Source organism: Marmota flaviventris, chromosome 1 (genome assembly GCF_047511675.1).
Source record: "Marmota flaviventris isolate mMarFla1 chromosome 1, mMarFla1.hap1, whole genome shotgun sequence".
NCBI lineage: Eukaryota > Metazoa > Chordata > Mammalia > Rodentia > Sciuridae > Marmota > Marmota flaviventris.
In genome coordinates this window covers 1,859,737-1,885,334 of record NC_092498.1, presented here as the reverse complement: position 1 = coordinate 1,885,334, position 25,598 = coordinate 1,859,737, and the positions used below count along the sequence as shown (strand labels likewise).

At 39.6% G+C, this 25,598-nt stretch overlaps 1 protein-coding gene across 10 annotated transcripts in view; it reads right to left on the bottom strand.

Moving 5' to 3' along the window:
- Positions 1-19,741, bottom strand: part of Lmbr1 (limb development membrane protein 1) — a 166,668-nt gene extending 146,927 nt beyond the window's left edge. For all 10 annotated transcript variants that reach the window (XM_071610652.1, XM_071610653.1, XM_027951298.2 and 7 more), the window contains exon 1: positions 19,497-19,741. In XM_071610652.1, coding sequence (XP_071466753.1) covers positions 19,497-19,562 — 66 coding nt within the window. In that variant the 5' untranslated portion in view covers positions 19,563-19,741. The remainder of the gene's footprint in view (positions 1-19,496) is intronic.
- Between the last annotated feature and the right edge of the window lie 5,857 nt (positions 19,742-25,598).

Genomic DNA, 25,598 nt, shown 5'->3' with positions numbered 1-25,598 from the left:
TGAAAGAGATGGAACCCTCCCAACCTCATTCTATAAGGTCAACATTACCCTGATACAAAAATTAGACAAGGACACACCAAAGAAAACTACAAATCAATATATCCCTGATGAATATAGATGAAAAACTTAATAAACTACTATTCAAATTGAATCCAACAATATCAAAAATATTATATACCAAGATGGAGTGGATACAAGATGGCTCAGCATATACATATAAACAAACACAATACATCACATGAACAGACTGGGAAGTCAAAAAAAATCCATGTGGTTATCTCAACAGATCCCCCCACAAAAAAAATAAAATTCAATATTCCTTTATGATAAAAATCCCTCAGAAAACTGGGTATAGGAGGAATTTATATCAACACAATATAAGCGTTTTAAGACAAATCCAAAGCCAACATCATACTGAATGGGGGAAAGCAGAAATCATTTCCTTTAATATCAGGAACAAGACAAAGATGTCCACTTTCAAAACTCTTACTCAACATAGTATTGGTAGTCTTAGCCAAAGCAATAAAGCAAGAGAAAGAAGTCAAGCAGAGGAGGAAAAGAGGAGGTCATATTATCCCTGTTTGCAAGACAACATGATATTTTTAAATATAGAAAGACCAAAAATGAAATGTCAGAACTGATAAAGTCATTACATGAATGACCTCTTCAATGAGAGTTAGAAAGCACTAATGGAAAAAAATGAAGAAGATACATACAGGAAAAGTGGAAAGAACTATGTTTATGGACTAGAATAATTAATATCAATCACTGTCCATATTACCCACAGTAATCTATGGAGTCAATGCAATTCCTATCAAAATACCAATGATACTCTAAACAGAATTTTTTTTTAAATCACAAAATTCACATGGAACCACAAAAGACCCTGAATAGCTAAAGCATTCCTGATCTGAGCAAAAAAGAACAAAGCTGGAGATAACGCAATACCTGATTTAACACATACTAAAAAGCCACAGTATTCAAAACAGCATGGTACTGACATAAAAACAAACATATAAACTAATAAAACAGAGTAGAGAATCCAAAAATAAATCCATATATCTACAGTCAACTGATTTTCAACAAAGACAGCATGAACATACATTGGAGAAAGGAGAATCTCTTCAATAAATGGTGCTTGGAAAACTGGATATCCATGGACAGAATAAATAATCAGCCCCTACTCTCATCATATAAAAAAATAAATTCAAACAGGGCGAGGTGGCACATACCTGTAATCCCAGCAGCTCAGGAGGCTGAGGTAGGAGGACTGCAAGTTCAAAGCCAACCTCAGCAATTTAGCGAGTCCCTAAGTAACTCAGCAAGACCCTATCTCAAAATAAAATATAAAATGGGCTGGGGAGGCTGGGGTTGTAGCTCAAGGCACCTGTTAACCACATGTGAGCCACTAGGTCCCATCCTCAGCACCACATAAAAATAAAATAAGTAAAATAAAGGTATTGTGTCCATCTATAACATACATATATACATATACATATACATATACATACATACATACATACATACATATTTTTTTAAAGGGCTGGGGATATGACTCAGTGGTTGAGTGCCCCTGGGTTCAATCCCAGGTACCAAAAGTAAATAAATAAAATTTTTTTTAAAAATTAATAAATTCAAAATAGATCAAAGACTTAAATGTAAGATCAGAAACTATGAAACCACTAGGAGAAAATGTTTCAGGACTTTGGTCTGATTTTGGATATGACCCCAAAAGCACAGGTAACTAAAGCAAAAATTGACACATGGGATTACATCAAACTAAAAAGATCCACACTGCAAAGGAAACAATCAACAAAGTGAGTAGACTACCTAAATAATAGAAGAAAACATCTGCAAATTATTCATCCAACAAGGCATTACTATTCAGTATATATAAAGAATTCAAACAACTCAACAGCAAAAATAAATAAATAAATCTGATTTCAAAATGGGCAAATGACCTGAAGTCACTACTCAAAAGAATATATAAAAATGGCCAACAAATGTATTTTTTAAATACTCACTAATTATCACAGAAATGTGAACTAAAACCCAATGAGATGTTAGAATGGCTATTATCAAAGATATAAAATAACAAATGCTTGCAAGGATGCAGAGAAAGAGGGACTCTTGAATTCCACTAGGAATGTAGGTTAGTACAGCCACTATGGAAAACAGTATGGAGTTCCCTCAAAAAACTAGAAAAATAACTACAACATTATCCAGCAATATATCCAAATATTTGCTATACACAAAGAAACTGAAATCCTGTCATATTTTAGAGACATCTGCACTCATAAGTTGTTGCAGCACCACGCCCAATAGCCCAGATACAGAATCAACTTAGGTGTCCAGGTTGGTGGCTGAATAGGTAAAGAAAATGTGGTATATACAGATGTTTATATGGTTCACGCACAATGAAATACTACCCATTCAACCATAAAAAGAATAAAATGTTGCCATCTGCAGCAACATGGATGGAACTAGAAGATATTTATCTAAGTAAGTTAGACACTGGAAAATGAGTACTACATGTTCTCATTTATATGCACTAGCTTAAAAACTGATGTCAAAGACATACAGAATATAATGGTGGTTCACAGAGTCCAGGAAGGGTGTGGAGGAACATAGAGAGGATGGTTAACAGGTATAGGGGTGCAGCTGAACAGGAGGAATAACTTCTACTACTCCATGGCACAGGGATGGAAATTAATTAAGCCTTTCAAAATAGCTATGGAGAAGATTCTGAATGTTCTCAATAAAATGATAAATGCCTAATAATTATGCCAATTACCCTGATCATTACATATTATATATGTATGCTGAATTGTCCCACTGTACCCCATAATTAGGTATAATTACTACGTGCCAATTAAAAGTAAGAACATATTTTTAGTCAGGCACCTGGCAAATTCTGTAATCCCAGCGACTAGGGAGGCTGAGGCAGGCAGATTCCAAGTTCAAGATTAGCATGGACAATGAGATCCTGTCTCAAAATAAAAATAAAAACGGCTGGGGATGTAGCTCAGTGGTAAAGAACTCCTGGGCTCAATCCCCATAAAAATGTATTTTTATAAACAAAAATAAATGAATGAATATAAAACACAAAACTATAAAACTCCTAGAAGATAACATAGGAAAGAATCTAGATGACACAGGTTTGGGGAGGACTTTTTAGATACAACACCAAAGGTTCATACTATGAAAGAAAGAAATTCTAAGTTGTACTTCATTAAAATACAAAATTTCTGCTGTGTGAACACACTGTCAAGAGAATGAAAAGACAAGCCATACAATGATAGAAAATATTTGCAAAATAATACCTGATAAAGGATACTACCAAAAATATATGAAGATTTCCTAAAACTCAATAAAAAAACAAACGACTCTATTGGAAAATGAACCAAAGATCTAACCAATGAATATACAGAGACGCAAAAAAGCATACAAAAAGATACTCAACATCATATGTTACCACCACACACCTACTAGAATGTCTAAAACCCAGAACACTGAGAACCCCAAATGCTGAAGAGGACGTGCAAAAAGAGAACTCTCATTTGTTAGTGGGGATGTAAAATGGTACCACCACTTTGGAAGACAGTTTTGTGGTTTCCTATCAAGTTAAACACACTGTTACCTAACGATCCAACAATCACTCTCCCTGGTACTTAGCAAGAGGAGTTGAAAATCTATGTTCCAGAAAAATCTGTAAATTTTTAGATTTTATAGCAGCTTCATTCATGACTGTCAAAACTTGTATGCAACCAATAAGGTGCATCTATTCAAAGATGAATAGACAAAATGTGAAACATTCATTTAAGACTATTATTTGGTGATAAAAAGAAAAAGGCTACCAAACAATGAAAAGTTATCAAGCAAGGAAAGGTAAAAGCATAAGAAGCCAACCTGAAACAGCTACATACTATACAATTCCAATTATACAACATTCTGGAAAAGGCAAAGGTATGAAAATAATAAAAACACCAGTATTAGCTAGAGGTTGAGGGGGAAAGATGAATAGACAGAATACAGAAAACTGGTGAAACTGCTTTGTACCATACTATAATGGTATCACACATGTTATAAAATTTTTTCCAAACCCAGAAATGTGCAACACCAAAGGTGAACACTAATATAATCTATGCACTCTAAGTGATAATGATGTTAAATGTAGAATCATTGATTTTAACATATGCACCACTGGGTGGGGGATGTCAATAATGGGGGAGGCTATACATGTGTGAGGGCATAGAGTACATAAAAATCTCCATATCTTTTATTCAATTTTGCTGTGAACCTAAAAATTGCTCCCAAAAAAAGGTATTTTTAAGTAGTAGTAAGGCTGTTTGTTCTAATAGGTATATGCATTCACCACACTCAAAGTCCTATACTCCTCACACCCCACCCAACCCCTTCACAACCACTCATCTGCCTTCTGTCTCTATGGATTTGCCTATTCCAGCTATTTCATATAAATGAAATCATGCTATGAATGACTTTTGTGTCTGACTTCTTTCATGAAGTATATAATATTTTCAAGTTTCTACATACTGTAGCATGTATCAGTACTTCACTCCTCCAGATTACTTGAGAAAACACACTATTTGATTAAAAATATAGCTCAGCTGGAAGAGTGCTTGCCTCATATGCACAAGGCCCTGAGTTCAATCCCCGACATCAAAAAAAAAAAAAAAAAAAAACCCACATTGGGTTTTTCTTGTAGCTGAATGCATTCCTTTCTATTAACCACACAACAATGTATTTATAAAGATGTTCATAATTCCACTATTTATAATTGCAACAAATTATCCTTCAAGAGAGAGAAGAAAACAAAATTACCAATGTCTTATCTAAGAACAGTTAATTTGGATACAAAACACTTGCTAATATCTACTCTTGTAACAGTTATCAAACTGCTATCATAAATTGCACTTTATCTTTCAATATGTGTTCCAATAAGGTAAAACAATAATACTTCCTCACAAACAGATAAAACATCAAAACCCTTCCAAGGGGTAAATACTCCATTTTTCAGGATTATCACAGCAAATTTCAAGGCCATTAATGTCATCTACAGTATTACACATTGTTGCTTTTTGTTGAAGTTCGAATTCTAGATATTCTTTTTAGTCACCAACAAAAAGTCCCTTGTGTCCCTTCTGAGACCATACTCCAGAAAAACAGGAAAAAGACAGGCATCTCTTGAGAGGAGCTAGAGACCAAGCAGCAAGTGGTAAGCATCATTCATTATCCTGGGACTCTACATCCCAATCACAGCCAGTCCGCCCAAACTCCTCCTTTCCAAAAGCCCACACCACCCCCACTCCTCTTCCACATTTTACCGTGATTGATTTCTGTTAGATGTTTCATGCAAATAAAAGTTGACTCCCCCATCTATTATGATGTGCACTGACACAAGCACAATTTATCCTACACACACACACACATATGTATATATATATATATTGAATGAAAACAAGTGTCAGGTGGATTACTGATTTAAATGAAAAAAAAAATAAGTTTAGAAGATTTAGCCTTCTACAGCCAGTTACACCTGCTGTAGAACATTTACAGCTAGTAAAAAACCAGAAGGACTGCTCTTCCTCCTGGTCACCTGCAAAGACGGTTAAAAATGGGAATATACACAGGGCATGACTGTAAGTCAAAAGTAACAGGAGAAAACTGGAGACACTTGAACACAGAAACATCACACACACAATGTGACAAACATACCATGATTTAGATTGTGTAAATACACACAGAGAAATAAAACAATGGTACATATTTCAAAGTGGTGACACTTCAAAATATTTTTACTCTTTTATCTTCTGTCCTCTACTTCAGAATAAACTCAACTGATAACAGTAGAGACTATTATTTATATAATGAAGGGAAGAACGATGCTATTTTTAATATGAATAAAATAAAATTTTTTCCATAACCCTATTAGAAAGCAAAGAAACAATATGCACCCTGATTCAGTGATCTTACTTTAAGAAGAAAAAAGCTACATGCATTAAAATTTTCATTGTAGCTTTATCTTAAGTAGTGGGAAATTAAAAACCATGCTTCCATTATTAAATATTTAGGTCAGCATTATTACCACAATTAGTAATAAAAGCCACCACTAGAGAATATAAGAACAAGAAGTACTCATCAGTCATACCTTTGTAGTAAATTGATACAACATGAAATAAAGATTTAGCTCTGTCTTAGAAGGGCAACCAAAAGAAAAACAAAGAATAACAACAATAAACACAGAGGAAGTGGAAGAAAGGCAGTGGTATAAATATTTACCTAGTAGTGTAAGTTCTATCCAAAGCTAGTAGCCAAATCCTCAATGTCTTGTGTGAGAAGTCAATATATACTGTTAAATGTTGGTAAAACAAAGAATATTACTTAAAAATTCTTACTTCCTATATGTATTACAGAAGTGATTTGGGAAAATCTAGAAGAAAAATAAGAGACTGGTTATGGATGGGAAGCCTTACTTTTCTTAAGGTCTTCTATCCTACTTGATTTATCACATATACAAAACTCTTACACAGTCATTTTCAAGTAATCCTTCAAAGACTTACCTACCATTCCTTCACTTACAGGTTAACATTGTTTTTAAAAATTACCACATAATAAAATTCCTTTCTCTTAAAAAAAAAAACTATGCACCATAAAAAGAAATCTTAACAAGATTAAGGAACAGATCATTCTAAACAACTTAATGTTAAAAAATAAATAAATAAAAGATACCACCCCTCATGATCACATATCTTATATTTAAAAAGAAAAATTAGGGCTGGGGTTGTGGCTTAGTGGCAGAGCGCTTGGCTAGCATGCATTAAATAAAATAAAGGTGTTGTGTTCATCTACAACTAAAAATTATTTAAAAAAAAAACATTAAACTAATATTCACCATGCTAACCAAAACCTGTTATTTAAAATTAAATAAGAATCAACTTCAAAGAGTCCTAAAATAGGGCTGGGGATGTGGCTCAAGCAGTAGCACGCTCGCCTGGCATGCGTGCAGCCCGGGTTCGTCCTCAGCACCATATACAAACAAAGATGTTGTGTCCGCCGGAAACTAAAAAAATAAATATTAAAAAAAAAAGTCCTAAAATAACTCCTTTGGATCAAACCTATGCAGAGACTAGATATCAGATATATTCTCAAGCAGCCACCAAATGATGAAGTCAAGGGAAGTCACCACACAGAATATAATATTTTTAATCTAAATTATACCATAAATACTATTCACAAAAAGAATTTCTCAGGTAAACCAAAGACTTAAAGGCCAAAAAGATAACAGTGATTTCTCCTTTCAAGAACACAAAAAGATCTTGAAGTCATCACTCCACCTTCACAACAAGAAAAGGCTGAACAAACTGAAAATCACCAGCTCTTCTTAGGGCCATGAGAAAATTGAGATCCCAGGACAAACTGCTGCACCAGAAACTGGAAACAAAGTCCTATACCTGTGTCTGTTGCACCAGTCCCAGCAGGATCTCTAAGCTGCCACTGATGTGCTACTGCAGGATCAGCGTGGGCTGGGTGAAGACTTAGAAACTCCAAAAGTCCAGTGTGAAGAAGACTGCCATCCTTTGAGTTCCCAGGAACTCAGCCAGGTTCTCAGGGTAAGGATATGGGGATGAGGGGAGTGTCCCTTCATTCTTCCTGCAGGGGCAGGAGGAAATAACCATTTTGAATATGCCCAGAGCTTCATGTTAGCCTTATGAATGGTCTGCCCTCAAGGAAAACAATTTTTACTCATAGCCCAACCTATTTGGGGATTACAAGAGCCTAACCAATTGAGGGTAAAGGAAACGTACAACTCCAGCTCCCTTCCAGTCTTGGTTACCTAAGGAAGGAGAAAAAAAGGCTGAGCAGCATTAGTGAAAGTCACAGCCCAGAGGCACAAGCTAAAAATAAAAAAAAAAACCTGACAACATCAAATGCCGGTAAGCATGTGGAGCAACAGGAACTTTCACTGACCACCGGTGAGAAAGCAAAATCATATGCCACTTTGGAGGTCTTCCATACAAAGAACTTAGTTACACACTAACTTTGTAGTTCCACACAAAGTTAAACATAATCTTTTTTCTTTTTTTTTTTTAGAGAGAGTGAGAGAAGGAGAGAGAGAGAGAGAATTTTAATGTTTATTTTTTAGTTATCAGCGGACACAACATCTTTGTTTTTGTATGTGGTGCTGAGGATCGAACCCGGGCCGCACGCATGCCAGGCGAGCACGCTACCGCTTGAGCCACATCCCCAGCCCTTAAACATAATCTTACAATACAATTCGGCAATCTCATTCTTTGGTATTTGCCCAGTGAGTTGAAAGTTTCTGTCCATTCTGATGATATAGAAGAAAAATGAACTCTAACTATGTTTCTCCTCACTCTTACTCAACAATAATCAACACAGAAGCTTTTGTGATTCCAATGTACAGGGATTTCTCCCCACCCTCAAGCAAGAGCAACTCTACAGCAGACAACAATTCAAGTGAATTGGGCATTCAAATCAACTCAGTTCAGACACCATCTACCTGGAGGTAGTTATTCCACCGGTTGAGGGCTCAATCCCACCAGACTGCCCTCATTTTAGATGCTACTCACATGTCCAGGCCTCCAGAACTTCTGACCAACCAGCTACCAACTAAGGTGTAGACACATACATATACACACACCTTGTATACAAATACACCCACACCTTTGGGTTTGATTAATTTGCTAGAAGACCTCACAGAACTCGGAGAAGCACTTACTTGTTGATCAGTTTCTTATAAAGGATACACAAATAAATAGCCAGATAGAGAGATAGACAGGACAAAGTCTGAAAGGGTCCCAAGCACAGACATTTCCAACCATGTGGAGTCGGGGTGTACCATCCTCCTGGCACGTGATGAGTTCTAGTTTACATCATATAAGTCTCTAGGTATTCAGCTGTCCCAAAGTTCCCTGAACCATGTCTTTTGGGATATTTATAAAGATTCCATTGCATGGTCATGATTGAAGCGTGAAAGACATGCAAAAACGTGACTGAACAAATCATCAATAGACTCATAGGGGAAACTAACAAGGCCTGTTGTGACTGTCTATTCAGATCCTTCTTGACCTCTGAGTGCAGCATTCTTTCTTCATACGTATGGGACAGGATCTCTTCCAAAACACAGGTCTTATGTTCTACCATCAGACAAGATAGGTCAGAGAAATTCTTTATGGCCAACATCGAGAAAGGTGGGGAAAGAGTTTCCATGACACCATAGGGAAAAGAAATTCTAGTTTCTATGGCATGTCTTGAGAAGAAAAAGGAACAGGTAAAAGGGAAGCATGAGAAGTCCTGGGCAGAATAAAATTGTACTCTGTATGCTACAAGATAATGTTGAAGGACATAGAATTTCTGAGTATGGAAAGAAATCCACGTTCATGGATCAGAGAATTTAATATTCTTGGGATGATAATAACTCCCAAATTGATCTACATATTTAACACACTCTGAAAATTCTAGTTCTTGCTTTCCTGTAGAAATTGACAAGTTTATCATAAATTCACAAAAAAAAAATCCAACTAATCCAGAATTACCAATCATGGAAAGAACAAAATTGGTGGACTTACAATTCCAAATTTTAAACTTACTACAAAGCTACAGTGATCAAGACAGTGTGGTACTAGTACAATGACAGACACACAGATCAATGGAACAGAACTGAACCCTTATATCTACTATGGTCAACTGATTTTCAACAAGAATGTTGAGACAATTCATTGAGGGAAAGAATAGCCTTTTTAACAAATGATACTTGAAAAACTGGATATCCATTTGAAAAAGAACGAAGTTCTTTCCTAAATCATACATAGAAATAAACTGTAACGGAGTCTAAAGCCAAATGTAACAGCTAAAACTATAACATACTTAGAAAAAAAAAGTAAATATTCATGATCCTGGGTTGCCAAGGCCTTCTTACATATCACATAAAAAATACTAATGATAGATCTGAGGTTGTAGCTCAGTGGTAGAGCACTTGCCTGGCAAGCGTGAAGCACTGAGTTTGATCTTCAGAACCACAAAAAAAATAAATAAAGGTATTGTGTCCATCTACAACTAAAAATGTTTTGTAAAAATACAAATAACAAAATTTTTAAACATACATAATCTAACTTCAAAACAAGTAAGAACCTTTGTCCTACAATTAAAAAAAGTGAAAAGATGAGTCAAAGGAGAAAATATTTGCAAGTTTTATATCTGAGATGGGTCTTGTATCTAGAATATACAAAGAATTCTTCCAACTCAATAATAATAATAAACCAACTTAAGAATGGACAAAGGATCTGAATAAACATTTCTCCAAAGAAAATACACAAATAATAAGCACATAAAAAAGATGTTCAACAGAATGAGTTATCAGGAAAATGCATACAAAAATGACAATGAGAGACCATGTCACACCCACTAGGATCATTATAATTCAAACCAAAATGACAAGTAAAATGAAGATATGAAGAAATCTCATACATTGATGACAGGAATGTGAAGTGGTTTCATAACTGTGGAAAACAGGTTGATAGTTCCTCTAAACAAAATATAGAGTTTCCATATGACCCAGTGTATCCACTCCTCCATATATGCCCAAGAGAAATGAAAATAGATTTCCACTCAAAAACTTGTACACAAATGGTCTTAGCATTTTCATAAAAGCCAAAAAGTAGAAACAACCCAAAGGTCTATAATAATTGAATGAACAAAATGTAACATATCCAAATAATGGAATAGATTTTGACCATAAAAAAGAATTCAGTCTGGGCTGGGGATGTGGCTCAAGCGGTAGCGCGCTCACCCGGCATGCGTGCAGCCCAGGTACGATCCTCAGCACCACATAACAAACAAAGATGTTACATCTGCCGAAAACTAAAAAATAAATATTAAAAAAAATTCTCTCTCTCTCTCTCTCTCTCTCTAAAAAGAATTCCGTCTGATATATGCTTCAATTTGACAGAACCTTGAAAATATGCTAATTAAAAGAAATTAGATATTAAAAATTATATATTACATGATTCAAATTATATGACACAACCAGAATATGCAAATCTAGACAAGCAAATCTAGGCAAAAAGTATATTAGGGTTGCTGAAGCTTACAGGAAAGAGAATGAGGAGAAATAGAAAATGACTGCTAACCGGTAGACAGTTTGTTTTCGAGATAAAGAAAACGTTGAAGGATTGTGGTAAATTGCACAACACTGTGAATATACTAAAAACTACAAAATTGAGTGAACTGTAAAGTATGTTAAGCCTATGAACAAAACTGCTTAAGAACTGTTGAGTTAATTTTAGGCAGCATTTTCTGGTAGAACAAATACACACACACACATATATACGTATGTATGAACTACTAAATATTAATTGTATAATTTCAGTGATTCCACATGAGTAAAATACTCTTGCATTTATATTGAGAACAGTACTGACTGCATAACATAAAGATGAATGATAATAATAGATATTAAAGTGTAAAATTAGAATTTTCTATTTTACTAAGTGTTAAGAGCTTTCAAAGAAAAATTCTGAACATCAGCCCCTTATTGTATTCTTCCTATAATGCCTTCAGTTCTTGAATTATCTTATCACCAAAACTTTCAGGAAACTGACCTGTTTATTATTATATTTGGATGTACTCTCCAAATCTGTAAAACCATCATGAATAAATAGCTTCAAAAATATATTACAGACACTGAGGAATGGGGGTGGGGGAGGAAAAGACTCTCAGAGACTTACTATCCTCCTGCCTAAATTTGGCTTGGAAACAAAACATTGACATTAGATAATGCTAAAAGGACAAGACATTCTTTGGATGTCTATACCTCTAAGGTATTCTGACTATAATTTAATAAAGAAAGAATACAAAATACCTATTGAACTTATAAAAAGAAGTCAATACCTGTCAATATCAAAAATCATAAAATACAAAGGAAGACAAAAATAATGAAAAAGGCAAAAAAATAAAAACAACTAAAAGACTAACAGAAAACAACAAAATGAAAATTGTAAATCCTTCCCTATCAATAATTATTTTATAAGAAAATGGATTAGATTCCCTAATAAAAGGTACAGAGTGGTTGAATGGGGGGAAAAAAAACCTAGCTATATGCTGCTTACAAGAAACTTGCTTTAGACTTAAGGATATATACAGGCTGAAAGTTGTGCTGGGGTTGCATCTCAGGAGTAGAGCACTTGCCTAGCACACAAAAGACCGTAAAGTTCTATCCCCAACACTGCATAGGGGAAAAAAAAAAAAAAGGCTGAAAGTAAAGAGATAGGAAGAAGGTGTTCTATCAAACAATAATCCAAAAACAGTGGGTATCTATACTTATTTCAAAACCTGACACAAGATACAAAGAATCATTTTTAAAAGTACATACCATAATGACAAAATAATCAATATGCCAGAAAGATTCAATACACTCATACATGCCCACAACATCAAAGCACCTAAATGTACAAAGCAACAGAACGAATTGAAGGGAGAAATAAGATGGAAAGAATAATAGAAGTCTTCAATACCCTAACCTTAATAATGGACAAAACACCCAGACAGAAGATCGTAAGGAAACAGATGACTTGAGTAATACTATGGACAAATGGATACTCCAAAACATAACGAACACACCATTTGGCTGGGACTGTGGCTCAGCAGTAGAATGCTCGCCTAGCATGCACAAGGCCCTGGGTTTGATCTTCAACACCACATAAAAATAAATAAACAAAATAAAGTTATTGTGTACAACTAAAAAATAAATATTTTTTAAAAAATGAACACACCATTCAAACAGCAACAGAAAACACATTCTTTTCAAGCACACGGGAATCCTTCTCCAACATGAAATCATGTGTTAGGTCACAAAAACAAGTCCTAACAAATTTAAGGAGACTGAAATCACCAAACAAGGAATCAACAGAAGGATCACTGGAAAATTCACAAATATGTGAAAATTTTAAAACAAAATCTTGAACAAAGAAGAAATCAAAAAAGAAATTAGAAAGTAACTCAAGACTAATTATCACAATATACCAAAACTGATGGAATGCAGCAAAAGGAGTACTGAGAAGGAAGTTTATAACAATAATGACTAGATTAAAAGAGAAGAAAGATCTCAAACCATCAAAGTAATATACCAAACCAACAAAATAAAGGATAAAAAAAATCAATGTCATCTCAACTGATGCATAAAAAGCACTAGAAAAAATCTAGCACTCTTTCATAGTAAAAGCTCTTTTTAACAAAGTAGGAAAAGAAGGAAATTATCTCAACATAATAAGAGTCATACATGAAAAGCCTATAGCCAACATCACACACACAATGGTGAAAACTGAAAGCTTTCCCCTTAACATCAAGAATAAGGCAAGGATTTCCACTTTGCCACTTCTACTCAACGCATTACCAGAAGTCCCAACCAGGGGAATCAGACAAGAAAAGTAAAAAAGAGGCATTCAAATCAGAAAGAAAGAAGCAAAACTATTCCTGTTAACAGATGAAATCATCTTAACTGTAAAAAAAGAAAACACACACTAAGGACTACATTAAAAAAAAAAGTTACAACTAATAAATTCAGTATACAAAGTCAATATAAAAAAATCAGGTGTATTTTTCAATACACTATGACAAAGTATCTGAAGAAATTAGTAAAGTAATCCCACTTACAATAGCACCAAAAAAGAATAAAATGCACAGGAATAAATTTAATCAAGAAGGTGAAAGACTTTTATACTAAAACCTACAAAACACTGATGAAAGAAATTAAAGGAAGCAAGAATACATGGAAGGACAGCCTATGTTTTTAAGAAAGACTTAATATTGTTAAAATGTCCCTGCTACCCAAAACAATCTACAAATTCAATGGAATTCCTATCAAAATCTCAATAGCATTTTACAGAAATAGAAAAAGAAAAGTCTAAAGTTTATATTGAACCAAAAAAGACCCCCAAGAGCCAAATCAATATTCAGCAAGAACAAAGCAAGAAACATCACACTTCTTGATTTCAAACTTATTACAAAACTGTGGTAGTCAAAGCAATGTGATACAAGAAGAAAGACAGACATAAAGAACTATGGAACAAAGACGGGAGGAATAATTCACTCAGATATGGTCACCTGACTTTAAACATGAATGCAAAGGATACACAATGGGGAAAACATAGTGTCTTCAACAAATTATCCTAGGAAATTGGATATTTACATGTAAAAGAATGAAACTGAACCCTTACATCATAAACAAATATCAATTCACAATGGATTAAAGACTTAAATGTTAAATCTGAAATTAGAAAACTACTAGAGGAAAACATTCATGACATTGGTTTTGGCAACTGTGTCATGAATAAGACACCAAAAGCAGAGGCAACAGAAACAAAATTAGAAAGTGGCCATCATAAAACCAAAAAGCTTCTGCACAACAAAATAGACAATAAACAGAGTGGGAAAAGCAAACTAAGAAATGGAAGAAAAATATCTGCAAACCGTTGAAGACTGATTAAAGAATCAATATCCACTCGGTCTATACCCAAAGGATTTAATATCAGCATACTATCGTGACTCAGCCACAACAATGTTTATAGCAGCTGAATTCACAATAGCTAAACTGTGGAACCAACCTGGATGCCCATCAATAGATGAGTTGATAAAGAAACTGTGGTATATACACAATGGAATATTAATCAGCATTAAAAGAGAATAAAGGGCTGCGCTGTGGCTCAGTGGTAGCGCACTTGCCTAGCATGTGTGAGGCACTGGGTTCAATTCTCAGCACCACGTATAAATAAATGAATAAAATAAAGGTCTATCAATATTTAGAAAATAATTTTAAAAAGAGAGAATAAAATCATGGCATTTGCAGGTAAATGGATGGAGTTGGAGAATATTATGCTAAGCAAAGTAAGCCAATCCCCCAAAACTAAAGGTCGAATGTTTTCTCTGATTAGTGGATCCTGAGCTATGATGGGGGGAGGACACGGGAAGAATGCAGGGACGTTGGATTGGGCAAAGGGGAGGGTGGAGAGGGGTCACATGGATAGGAAAGATGGTGGGATGAGATGCACATCATTATCCTAAGTACATGTATGATTGCATGAATGGTGTGTCTCGACATCATGTACAACCAGAGTACTGAAAGGTTGTGCTCCATTTGCGTACGATGAATTGAAAGCATTCTGCTGCCATGTACAACTAAGCAGAACAAACAATAATAATAAAAATGAAAATAATAAACAATTCATAGAACTTTAAAAAAAAAAAAAAAAAGAATTAACATCCAAAACACAAGCAGGGTATAGTGGTGCATGCCTGTAATCCCAGTTACTCAAGAGCCTAAGGCAAAAATATCACCTAAACCCAGGAGTTTGAGATAAGTATGGGCAACACAGCAAGACCCTGCCTCAGGGAGGAGAAGGGAAATATATAAATGAAATTCCTATAACTCAAAAATAAAAACAACTAAAACCTGATTTTAAAATGGGCTAAAGACTTCAGTAGGCATTTCTCGAAAGATGGCATACAGCCAATAGGTATAGGCAATGCAACTGAAAACCTCAATGAGATGACACCTCACACCTGTACTGGTGAGGATGTGGAGAGACTAGAGCCCTGGCACACTGCTGGCAGAGAGGTAAGACAGTACAGCCTCTATGGAAAACAATTTGGCAATTCCTCAAGAAATTAGATATAGAATTATCACATGATCCAGCAATTCCTCTTCTGGATATAAACACAAAGAACTGAAAGCAGGGACTTAGATACCTGTACACTCATACCAGCATTATTCACAACAGCCTAAAGGTGGAAACAACCCAAGTCTGCATTGACAGCTGAATGGATAAGCAAAATGTGTTATATACAAAAACAGATTGTTCTTTAGCCTTAAGGAAATTCTGACACACACTCCAATATGGATTAACCTTGAAAACAGTATGCTAAGAAAAATACACCAAATACAAAAGGACAAATATTGTAGAATTCAACTCATATGAACTATCTGGAGTAGTCAAGATCATAAAGACAGAAAATACAATGGTTATTAGCAGCTTGAGGGAGTAAGGGAGTCTTTTGTTTAATGGATATAAAGTTTCAGTCTGAGATGATGAAAAACTTCAGGAGATGGACAGTGGTGGTGGATGCACAACAATGTGAATTACTTAATGCTACTGAACTGGACCTTTAGGCAAATTTTATGTTATGTACATTAATCACAAGAAAAATATTAAACAAAAATTATAGCACTATATGGAAAAACAAAAAAGAGTTGAATAATTTTTAAAAGTTAGACACAAGTCCTAGAGAAAAGGCAAGTATTGACAGACACCCTAAATATGAATAATTTGAGGAAGAAATGCCAAACACTGGAAATCCACTGCACTTGGGTGTTAGGGTCTGTAAACAAAGTGTACTTATTGTCCTGATTCTACTGAAGGTGAAGTGCACTTGACCACCCAGGGGTGCTGAGCTGAGGAAAATGGGGTGAGGAGAGACAGAACTAAGAAACTATGATCAGAAAATCACTGCCAAAACTGAGTTGTTTCCAATGAAGTAGACAAAGGTAATAAAGCTCTGGACTACCATAACATGGGTCCCTTTCTCAATAATAATTACAGAATATCTAATTAATTAATAAAAATAAAGCCAAAGACAAATACACCAATGGGACAGCACAGAATCCAAAATTAAACCTCACAAATATAGAGCTGCCTGTGGCAAAGGTCATAAATAGTGCCAAAGTGATTAAACATTTATGTGAAAAAAATATGATTCCTACCTCATACTATATACAAAAAAAAATATTCAAATGCACTGTAGATTCAGATGGGAAGGGCAATTAAATAAAGCACTGAGAGAAAATCATAAGAGAATATCTTCATACCCTAGGAGTAAGCAAAGATTCCTCAATCTTTTTTTCTTCTTCTAGTCAGTCTTGGGGATTGAGCCCAATGGTGCTCTACCACTGAGCCACACCCCCACAGTTTTTATTTCTTATTTTGAGACAGGATCCTACTGCCCAGACTGGCCTTGAATTTACAATCCAATTGCCTCAGCCTCCAAAGAAGGTGGGATTACAGGCATATCTAACATCATGATGCCCTACTGCAAGGAAAGGTTTCTTACTCAGGACATTTACTCATCATACAGGAAAACATTTTGCGAAAATGAACTATAGTAAGAACTTATATGTACGTCAAAATACACTCTACTGTCAGTATATCTAAAAAAATAAAACAGATTTTAAAAAGTGAAAAAAAGAACTTATGTTCATCAGAACAATATCATTAAGTGTGAAAAGTTATCCAGAGAGTGGGAAAAAAGTATTTGCAAAACACATATGTGTCAAAGAAATCATATTTAGAACAAAAAACCTGCAAATCAATACTACCAGGGGCTGTGGCTCAGTAGTGGAGTGCTTGCCTAGCACATATGAGGCCCTGGGTTCAATCCTCAGCACCACATAAAAATAAATGAATAAAATAAAAGTATTGTGGGGCTGAGGATATAGCTCAATTGGCAGAATACTTGCCTCGCATACACAAGGACATGGGTTCAATCTCCAGCACCACATACACACACACACACAAAAAAGGCAAATCTTACTGTATGTTAATTGTACCTCAATAAAATTGACACAAAAATTGTTTTTTAAAAAAAAGAATAAAGGTATTGTGAAAAAAAAAAAAGTAGACACTACTGGGCACGGTGGCGCACACCTGTAATCCCAGCAGCTCTGTAGGCTCAGGCAGGAGGATCTTGAGTTCAAAGCCAGCCTCAGCAATTTAGGAAGGCCATAAGCAACTCAAGAAAAGTTCAATCCCTGGTACCAAAAAAACATACATTTATATACACATATACACACACACACACACAAATTTTAAAATGGAAAAAGAAAACCTTGAAGATATTTCACAAAAGATTATAAATGGCCACTAAACATATAAAGTGGTGCAAATTCATTATACATCATGAAAAGGCAAATTAAAAACCTTTGTACAATGAATACCCTGACATCCTTGCTAAAATGCAACAATTTTTTAAAGGGCTCGAAAATAATATCAAGTGTTGGTAAAGATGGCAAGCACCACATTAGTGGTGGTGGGGGGGGGGACTGTTTAAAAGCATCCACTAAAATGAACAAATAAATAGCATCTAACCTAGAAAATTTCATTTATAGGTCTACACCCAACGGAAATGCACCCACCCGGTCACCAAAAGACATGCACAAAATTATTCATGGCCAAAATCTAGAAAGCACTGAAGTACCCATCAACAATGAAAACAAAAAACTAAAAATAAATTGTGCTACAGTGACACAACTACAGCACTAAGAATGAATTATAACCACATACAACATGGAGAAATTTCACAACTCAGTGTTAAGTGAAAGAAACTAGATACAAATGAGTGCACACTGTAAGATCTCATTTGTATGGCAGCAAAACATCATCTACAGTGTTAGAAGCCAGGGCAGTGGTTAACTTTCGTTGGAGCTGAGGGTACACAAAGCGAGGGAGAGGGGGGAACCTCTAGTAAAATTCTGGTTCTTACTCTTGATACGAAATTGCACAGATGTGTTTAGTAAGAAATACACACAGGGGTACACCTATGATTATATACATCTCCCTGTATAACATTCATTTTAAAAAAAAAAAAAAAGCAAATTCCACTATCTGAAATTTTGCATCTCCTTCTATGCCAAGCAAGGTATGACTTGGCAAGCTGATTCTCAATTTTCAAGAACCATAAGTACACAAACTGAACAATTTTAAAACCTCTAATCAAGAGTGTGCCTGAACACGAGAGGTGTCAGAAGACAGGAGAAGTAAATACAAACAGATAAGTTAACGTATTTTACACGACTATGGGCACACGTTTCCGCCCGCCTCCGGACTGCCACCCCGTCCCCGCCCGCCGCGGCCCCCGGGCGGCCGAGCTCCCCGAGTGCCCAGCTCGCCGGCCGCTGCACCTGCACGGGTCAGGGAGGAGGCGAGGACAGGGGACTGGGAGGGAGGGGAGGGCGAGGACAGGGGGCTGGGGGGGAGGGGAGGGCGAGGACAGGGGGCTGGGGGGGAGGGGAGGGCGAGGACAGGGGGCTGGGGGGGAGGGGAGGGCGAGGACAGGGGGGTGGGGGACGCGGACAAGAGACGCGGGGAGGGGGGGCGAGGGCAGGGGACGCGGGGGGGAGGTCGAGGACGGGGATGGGAGGGGGGACGAAGGCAGGGGCGGGGGAAATAGGGCAGGTGACGGGGGCGCGGGGGCAGGTGACTGGGCCGGGGGCGAGGGCAGGGGCAGAGGCCCTCCAATGCCAAGGGAGGAAGGGGTGGGGGGGCACGGACGCGGCGGAGGCGGGGTGAGGTGGGCGCCGCGGCCGAGCGCGGACCGCGCAGCTGGCGGGGCTGCGGCGGGGCCGCGGGGCAGAGCGCGGGCGGCGGGGGCAGGGGCTGGGGAGGGCCCGCGGCGGCGCCGCCACGCACCGTGCACTCCCGCACTTGGCTGTGGAAGTGCTGCTCCCGCGCGGACACCTCGTCCTGACCGTCCATCCTCCTTCATGCCCGCCGCCGCGCCGCCCGCGTCCGCGCGCTCCGCCGCACCATCGTCCGCCGACGCACGGGCTCGCACGGCCGCGCCGGGCCCGGGCCGCAGCGGGGTCTCGACACCGCCTCTTCAGCCGCCGCCTCTGCCGACGGGAGACGCCGCTCAAGCGGCGGAGGACAAGTGCCGCGGCGGGGGCGGGGCCGGCGGGGCGGGGCCGCGCGTCACGCGGAGGCGCCGTTGCGTCAGAGAAGCGCGCCTCGGCGTCCGGGAAGCCGGGGGGGGGGGGGTCGGGGGCGGAGCCTAGGGGTCTGGGCGGGGCCACGGGGCCGGGCGGGGCCTCGGCGGCCGGGGCGGGGTCGGTGATGTGCTGAGGTGACGGGGTGGCCCGCTGCGACCCCTGCTCGCCCGACCGGTCCGGGCGCGCTGCTCTAGTTCCCCACAGGAGTTGATTACTGATGGTGCCTGCCCCTGCTCGGTGCTCAGTGCTCGGTGCGCGTAACGCGGCCTCGGGGTTCTGGACAGGAGGAGGCGGGGTCCCCGCGGAGGCTCGCTCGGCCGAGGGTGCGCAAGCTCCGAAAGCTGTGCCCCGCGCGCTCCGGGCGCCACCCGGCCTTTCCCGGCCGTCGAGGGCGTGGCTCCCACCTGCAAAACCGAGAGAGCCTCGGGCCGGCCGACCCAGCGCCAGCCTTTCAAGGGCACGTTTTTTTTGGAGCACCACCAAAGGTGCCAAAAACAATGACTAGTCCTCCCCCATTCCACGTTATCATTGTTTCTGTTTTTGTGACCAAATTGAAATTTAAAGGAATATTTGCAATTTTGCTTTGTAGTTTATATGGCTACACAGAAGTTATTTAAATTGCCCTTGGATGTAGGTGTTGGGAGAACTCTGAGAACCTGAAGTTTGCACAAGCCATGTCCTGCTGCCTTAGGCTGATAATCATCCAGGAATGACTTCCACCTCATTCATTCAATTCAAAATTCAACTTTATTTTTTAAAATGTCTCACCCCTAAAGAAATAATGAAAGGTAAGGAGATAATCGAATCTGATTTTCTGACACACACATTCTAAAAGCAGGATTAAATGCCTTACCAAACTGACCTATATAATTCTCTCCAAATCAGAGAGTGAGCAGATCAGGTCTGAAAATGGGTGGCAGTTAGACGTGCAATGTTTCGGATCATTCTAATCCCACTACAACCATATAAAGCTTTTGAGTTTCTTTCATGCAGTTGTCTAAAGCGCTTATATGCCTTTTATCTTGGTTGTTTCCCAGTCTTTAGTACTTGCAACATTAAATCCAGGATGACTTCAAAAATGGCCACAAACTCCCCTCCCTGGCCTTCTCTTTGGCTCACTCCTCTGCCTTGGGGCTACTCCTCTCTTGCATCTGGACCTGACCATGGGGCTTGCACTAGCCAATAGGAAACCAGAGAATATGAAGCTGCTGATGGGCTTGTGCCCAACCAAGTCCGGCTCTTCTTGTGGCCCCAGCAGCCTCCAAGAGCCAGTGCCCAGGCAGACTGGAGAGGATGGCCCAGTCACCTCTGCCACCCCAACCACCCTTCTCTACATCCCTGTACAAGTTGTCCTGTGAGAAGCAGGGCATCACTCTAAGGACACTGGCTTTAACTCTGGGAGAGGTGAGCAGGCACCATGGGGTACCGACAATTGGACACAATCTGTTCTTTGGAAACTGCACAGCAGGTGAGGGTGAAGGGGGAAGAGAAACTACAGTAATTCAGAGCCTGAGGTGGGCAGACCCTGAATATGTTTTAAAGAAGAGCCTAAGACAGGATTCCCTACCATACAGATGTGGCTGTAAAGAGGGACAGCAAGAGGGCTCTGAGGAAGGAGTCTGGCTTTAGAACTGGAGGGGCAGAGTTGCATCAACCAAGGGAGCAAAACACCAGTAGAACAAGCTTTGGGGAAGAGACCAGAGCTCCTAAATTGTGATGACACTCCCTAGTTCCCAAAACTTGCTATAAGATATTCAGTTTTATTTCACATCCAAAGAGTGGTACTCACAATGAATGTTTTAGAAAATGGTCCATCTCCTTAATACCCAGGACATGCAAATTGAAACCTAAATGAAACTTTTCTTATTCATCAGGTAAGCAGATTTTTTAGTTTGACAGTATCCAGTGTTGGCAAGAATGTGGAGCAACAGAAATCCCCTGCGTTCCTGGTGGGGGTGTGAACCAACACAGCATCTGGAGAAAATAACTGTCTTTGCCAGTAAAGCTGACAATAGCAACCAGCTAATGCACTCCTGCCCAGACCCTAAAGACCCTACTGCACATGTGTACCAGGAAGTTGAACAAAAACCTTTGGCTGCACTGCTTGAAAAAGCCAAAGTAAATGTGGTATATACACACAATGGAATATTACTCAGTCATAAAGAAGAATGAAATTATGGTATTTGCTTGTAATTGGATAGAACTTGAGAATATCATTGCTAAGTAAAATAAGCCAGTCTCAAAAAAACAAAGTCCAAATGTTTTCTCTGATATGCAGATGCTAACTCACAATAAGGCAGTGGGGGAATAGGGAAGAATAGAAGTAGTTTGGATTAGATTTAGGGGAATGAAGGGAAGGGAGGGGGAATGGGAATAAGAAAGACAGTAGAATGAATCAGACATTACTATCCTATGTGTATATATGATTACAGGATCAATGTAATCATCATGTACAACCAGAAGAATGAGAAGTTATATTCCACATGGGTATAATAGGTCAAAATGCATTCTACTATCATATAAAAAATAAATAAATTAGGGTGAAAAATTAATAAGAACTGCAAGCACCACTGTGGATGGATCTCTAAAACACAGTGTCGAGCAAAAGTGAGTCACAGGAGAAAGCTCACTGCCTTCCACTTGTAGAGGTTCAAAAACATGCAAAGCACAAAGACGGTCACTTAGGGAGACAAATGGGTCGTGGAATGTAAAGAAAAGCAGTGGACACTCTGAGACAGGAAGCCAGAGAAGGGGTTGTTGAGAGGCATTTGGGACTACAAAAAGATCAACAATGCTCTTTTGAAACTCAAGTGGGTAGCTCACAGCTCTGTGGTGTGTTGGTATTCTTTGCATCTTATGCATGATGTATGAACTTAATACTTAGCATTTTAATAAGCATCACCCTCTGGTAGCCTAAATCGTGGGTTCTCTATGTCAGCTTGGCTTATTGCTAAAGACAGCATCTTAGAGGGAAATAAACCCCAAGCAAGGATTCTGGAAACTAGACTGCAGTTGTTCCATGCATCAGCCTTTGAGGCTTCAGTTAAATCAAAGATGCCTGAGTTCCTTCCAGCACTGATATTCTGTTTCGGGACTTAGTCCATTTTCTGTTGTTAAAACAGAAGATCACAGAAGATCTCTATATAATGGAAAGAGATTTATTTTAGCTCAGGGTTCGGGGGAGAGTGGAAAGCCCCAGAGCATGGCATCAGAGAAAGTATTGGGCTAGTTCAACTCTGGAAAGCAGAATGACAAGCGACTTGTGCAGAAGAGCTGTCCCTGACAGCAGTCTGAGGAGGTCACTCCAAAGAGGAAAGTGGGACCTCAACATGGCCCACGTGGGTTCTTGAATTTTGTCTCTGAAAAGAATTTCAGGGCGCATCAGAAACAAAGCACAAGCAAAGATTTACTTAAAGACAGCAAAGATGTGCACACCTGAAGGTGGGGTGCCCAGGCCCCTCACTTCTCAGAGAAGACAAGACAAATGGCCAGCCCAGGGTAGCACTCTTTGTTTCTGGAAGAAATGTGCAGATTCTCAGGAAAGCTTCTTGACAATCAGGACCACTGGCAATCACTGTATTTTGGGGGTTCAAAATATTTCTCTTTGGTCAGTTATGAGCACATTTGAAGTCTTTGAATCTGATGACATTTAAATTAATTATGTTTTTGCTCTAATTGATCTGTTGCAAGTATACGCTGTGGGTTTTATTATCTGACGAAGAGCATGACGTCATGATGTTAGGTACAGGTCTCTGTCCACTAGGTTCTCTCTCCCCAAAAGCCCCCCTAGCTCAGAGAGCAAGAGAAGTTGAGGAGGTTAACCAAGGCTTTCTGACAAGCCTCCCTTGAGATTACCAGTCTCCTCCCTCAGGAGAACCCATGACCTTGAGAAAAGAGTCAGTACTCATGAGGACTTTACCCCGTGACCCACACACTTGCTGCTAGGCCCCACCTCCCCACATGGCCACCAGGCAGTCACATTTCCATTGGCTTTTCAGGGGGACAGGCCTGAGCACCCTCTTAAAACTGAATGTGGAAGCGTTCCACTCCAGCTGGTGTCTCTGGACGGTTTCACAGGCTAGATGGTGAAAAGACAGCCCCGAAGCGTCATCCCTAATATCCCCTGTCAGTCCACCCGAAGCACCGTGGGCCCTCCACCAAAGCACATCTCGATGCCGGCTGCTGCTCCCCACCTGCTCCTCCACTGTGATCTGGTCCAAACCCATCCCACCCATACATGGTCTCTAGCTGGTCTTCCTACCCCCTCATTCTCCCCTCTCCTATTCCCTCCCTCATGATAAGCACTTGGATCAGAGGGGCCCTCCCCGACGGCCTCCCATCTTTATTAGCCTCTGACTCCTTACCAAGACCTATAGAGACCCTAGGACCTGTCCCATCCACCTCTCCAACCTTATCCCTGCCGCCCACACTGTGCTTGTCACTGCCCTCTGCCCAGGGAGCCATCCCCACTGCCCAACCTTATCCCTGCCCCCCACACTGTGCTGGTCACTGCCCTCTGCCCAGGGAGCCATCCCCACTGCCTCCCCTCCTCCCTCTCCTCACGCATCACACAGGACAGGGCCTTGGAGCCATCTGGCAGGACCAGAGCTACAGCCGCACCCAAACAATTCCGCTATGCTCACCCCATCATTGATCCTTTTCAAAATAAAACCACGAAGTCACAGACACATGGCTGGCTTTCTGTCTGCACGGTCTGGACACAGCAATGTCTCATTTGCAGTTTTTCCAACACCGGGAGCTCAGTAAGTCTTTGTTGGATAAATAAGGCATTAAATATGTGGATGAGCTGGGCACAGTGGTACAGTCCTGTAATCCCAGTGGCTCGGGAGGCTGAGACAGAAGGATCACAAGTTCAAAGTCAACCTCAGCAAAAGCGAGGTGATAAATAACTCAGTGAGACCCTGTCTCTAAATAAAATACAAAATAGTGCTGGGGTGTGGCTCAGTGATCAAGTGCCCCAGTACCAAAAAATATAAATATATGTGGATGAGAGCAAGATAGGGTACTGGGGAACCAGCTTTTGTGGAAAAACTACCATATTCCAGGCACTTTGATGAATTATCTAATTTAACCATCACATGACCCTGTGAAATAAATGTTGTCAGCTCCCCACTACCATGAAGACACTGAGACTCAGAGAGGTTAAGTAGCCTGTCCTGGTTCACATAATCAAGAGTCAAACCCAATATCAGGCATGGTGGCACACACATGTAATTCCATCTTCTCAGGAGGCTGAGGCAGGAGGACCTATGCCGGGCAATTTAGCAAGACACTGTCTCAAAATAAAAAAACAAAAATAAAAAGGGCTGGGGATGTAGCTCAGTGGTAGAACTTCTCTATGTTCATCCATAGTTAAAAAAAAAAAAAAAAAGAGAGAGAGAGAGAGTTGAACTGTGGTCCACCTGACTCATTGCTACCTGTCCTCCTCTCTGCCCCAGGCTTCCTGTCATGCAGTAAAAACAAAAACTGACATCCCCATACATGACACATAAAGCAACTCTCAGGTCCCTCTGCTGGGATTCTGCCCTAACTGCCCACTTTCCCTTTCCCTACATGTTCCTGCACTCAGGTTCAAGAATGCAGGTGAGTACCAGTGTCCCCTCTTCCCGGATCAGTGTGCTAGGGCTCTCAGAGAAGCAGAACCTGAGGGTGCCTGGGCCCATATGTGTGGACAAGGATTCAGCTCACACAGCTTGCAGGCTTCCAGGTCCCAAGATCTGCAGTCTGCAAGCTGAAGGCCCAGAAGAGCCAATGACGTGGTTCCAGTCTGAAAGCCAGCAGG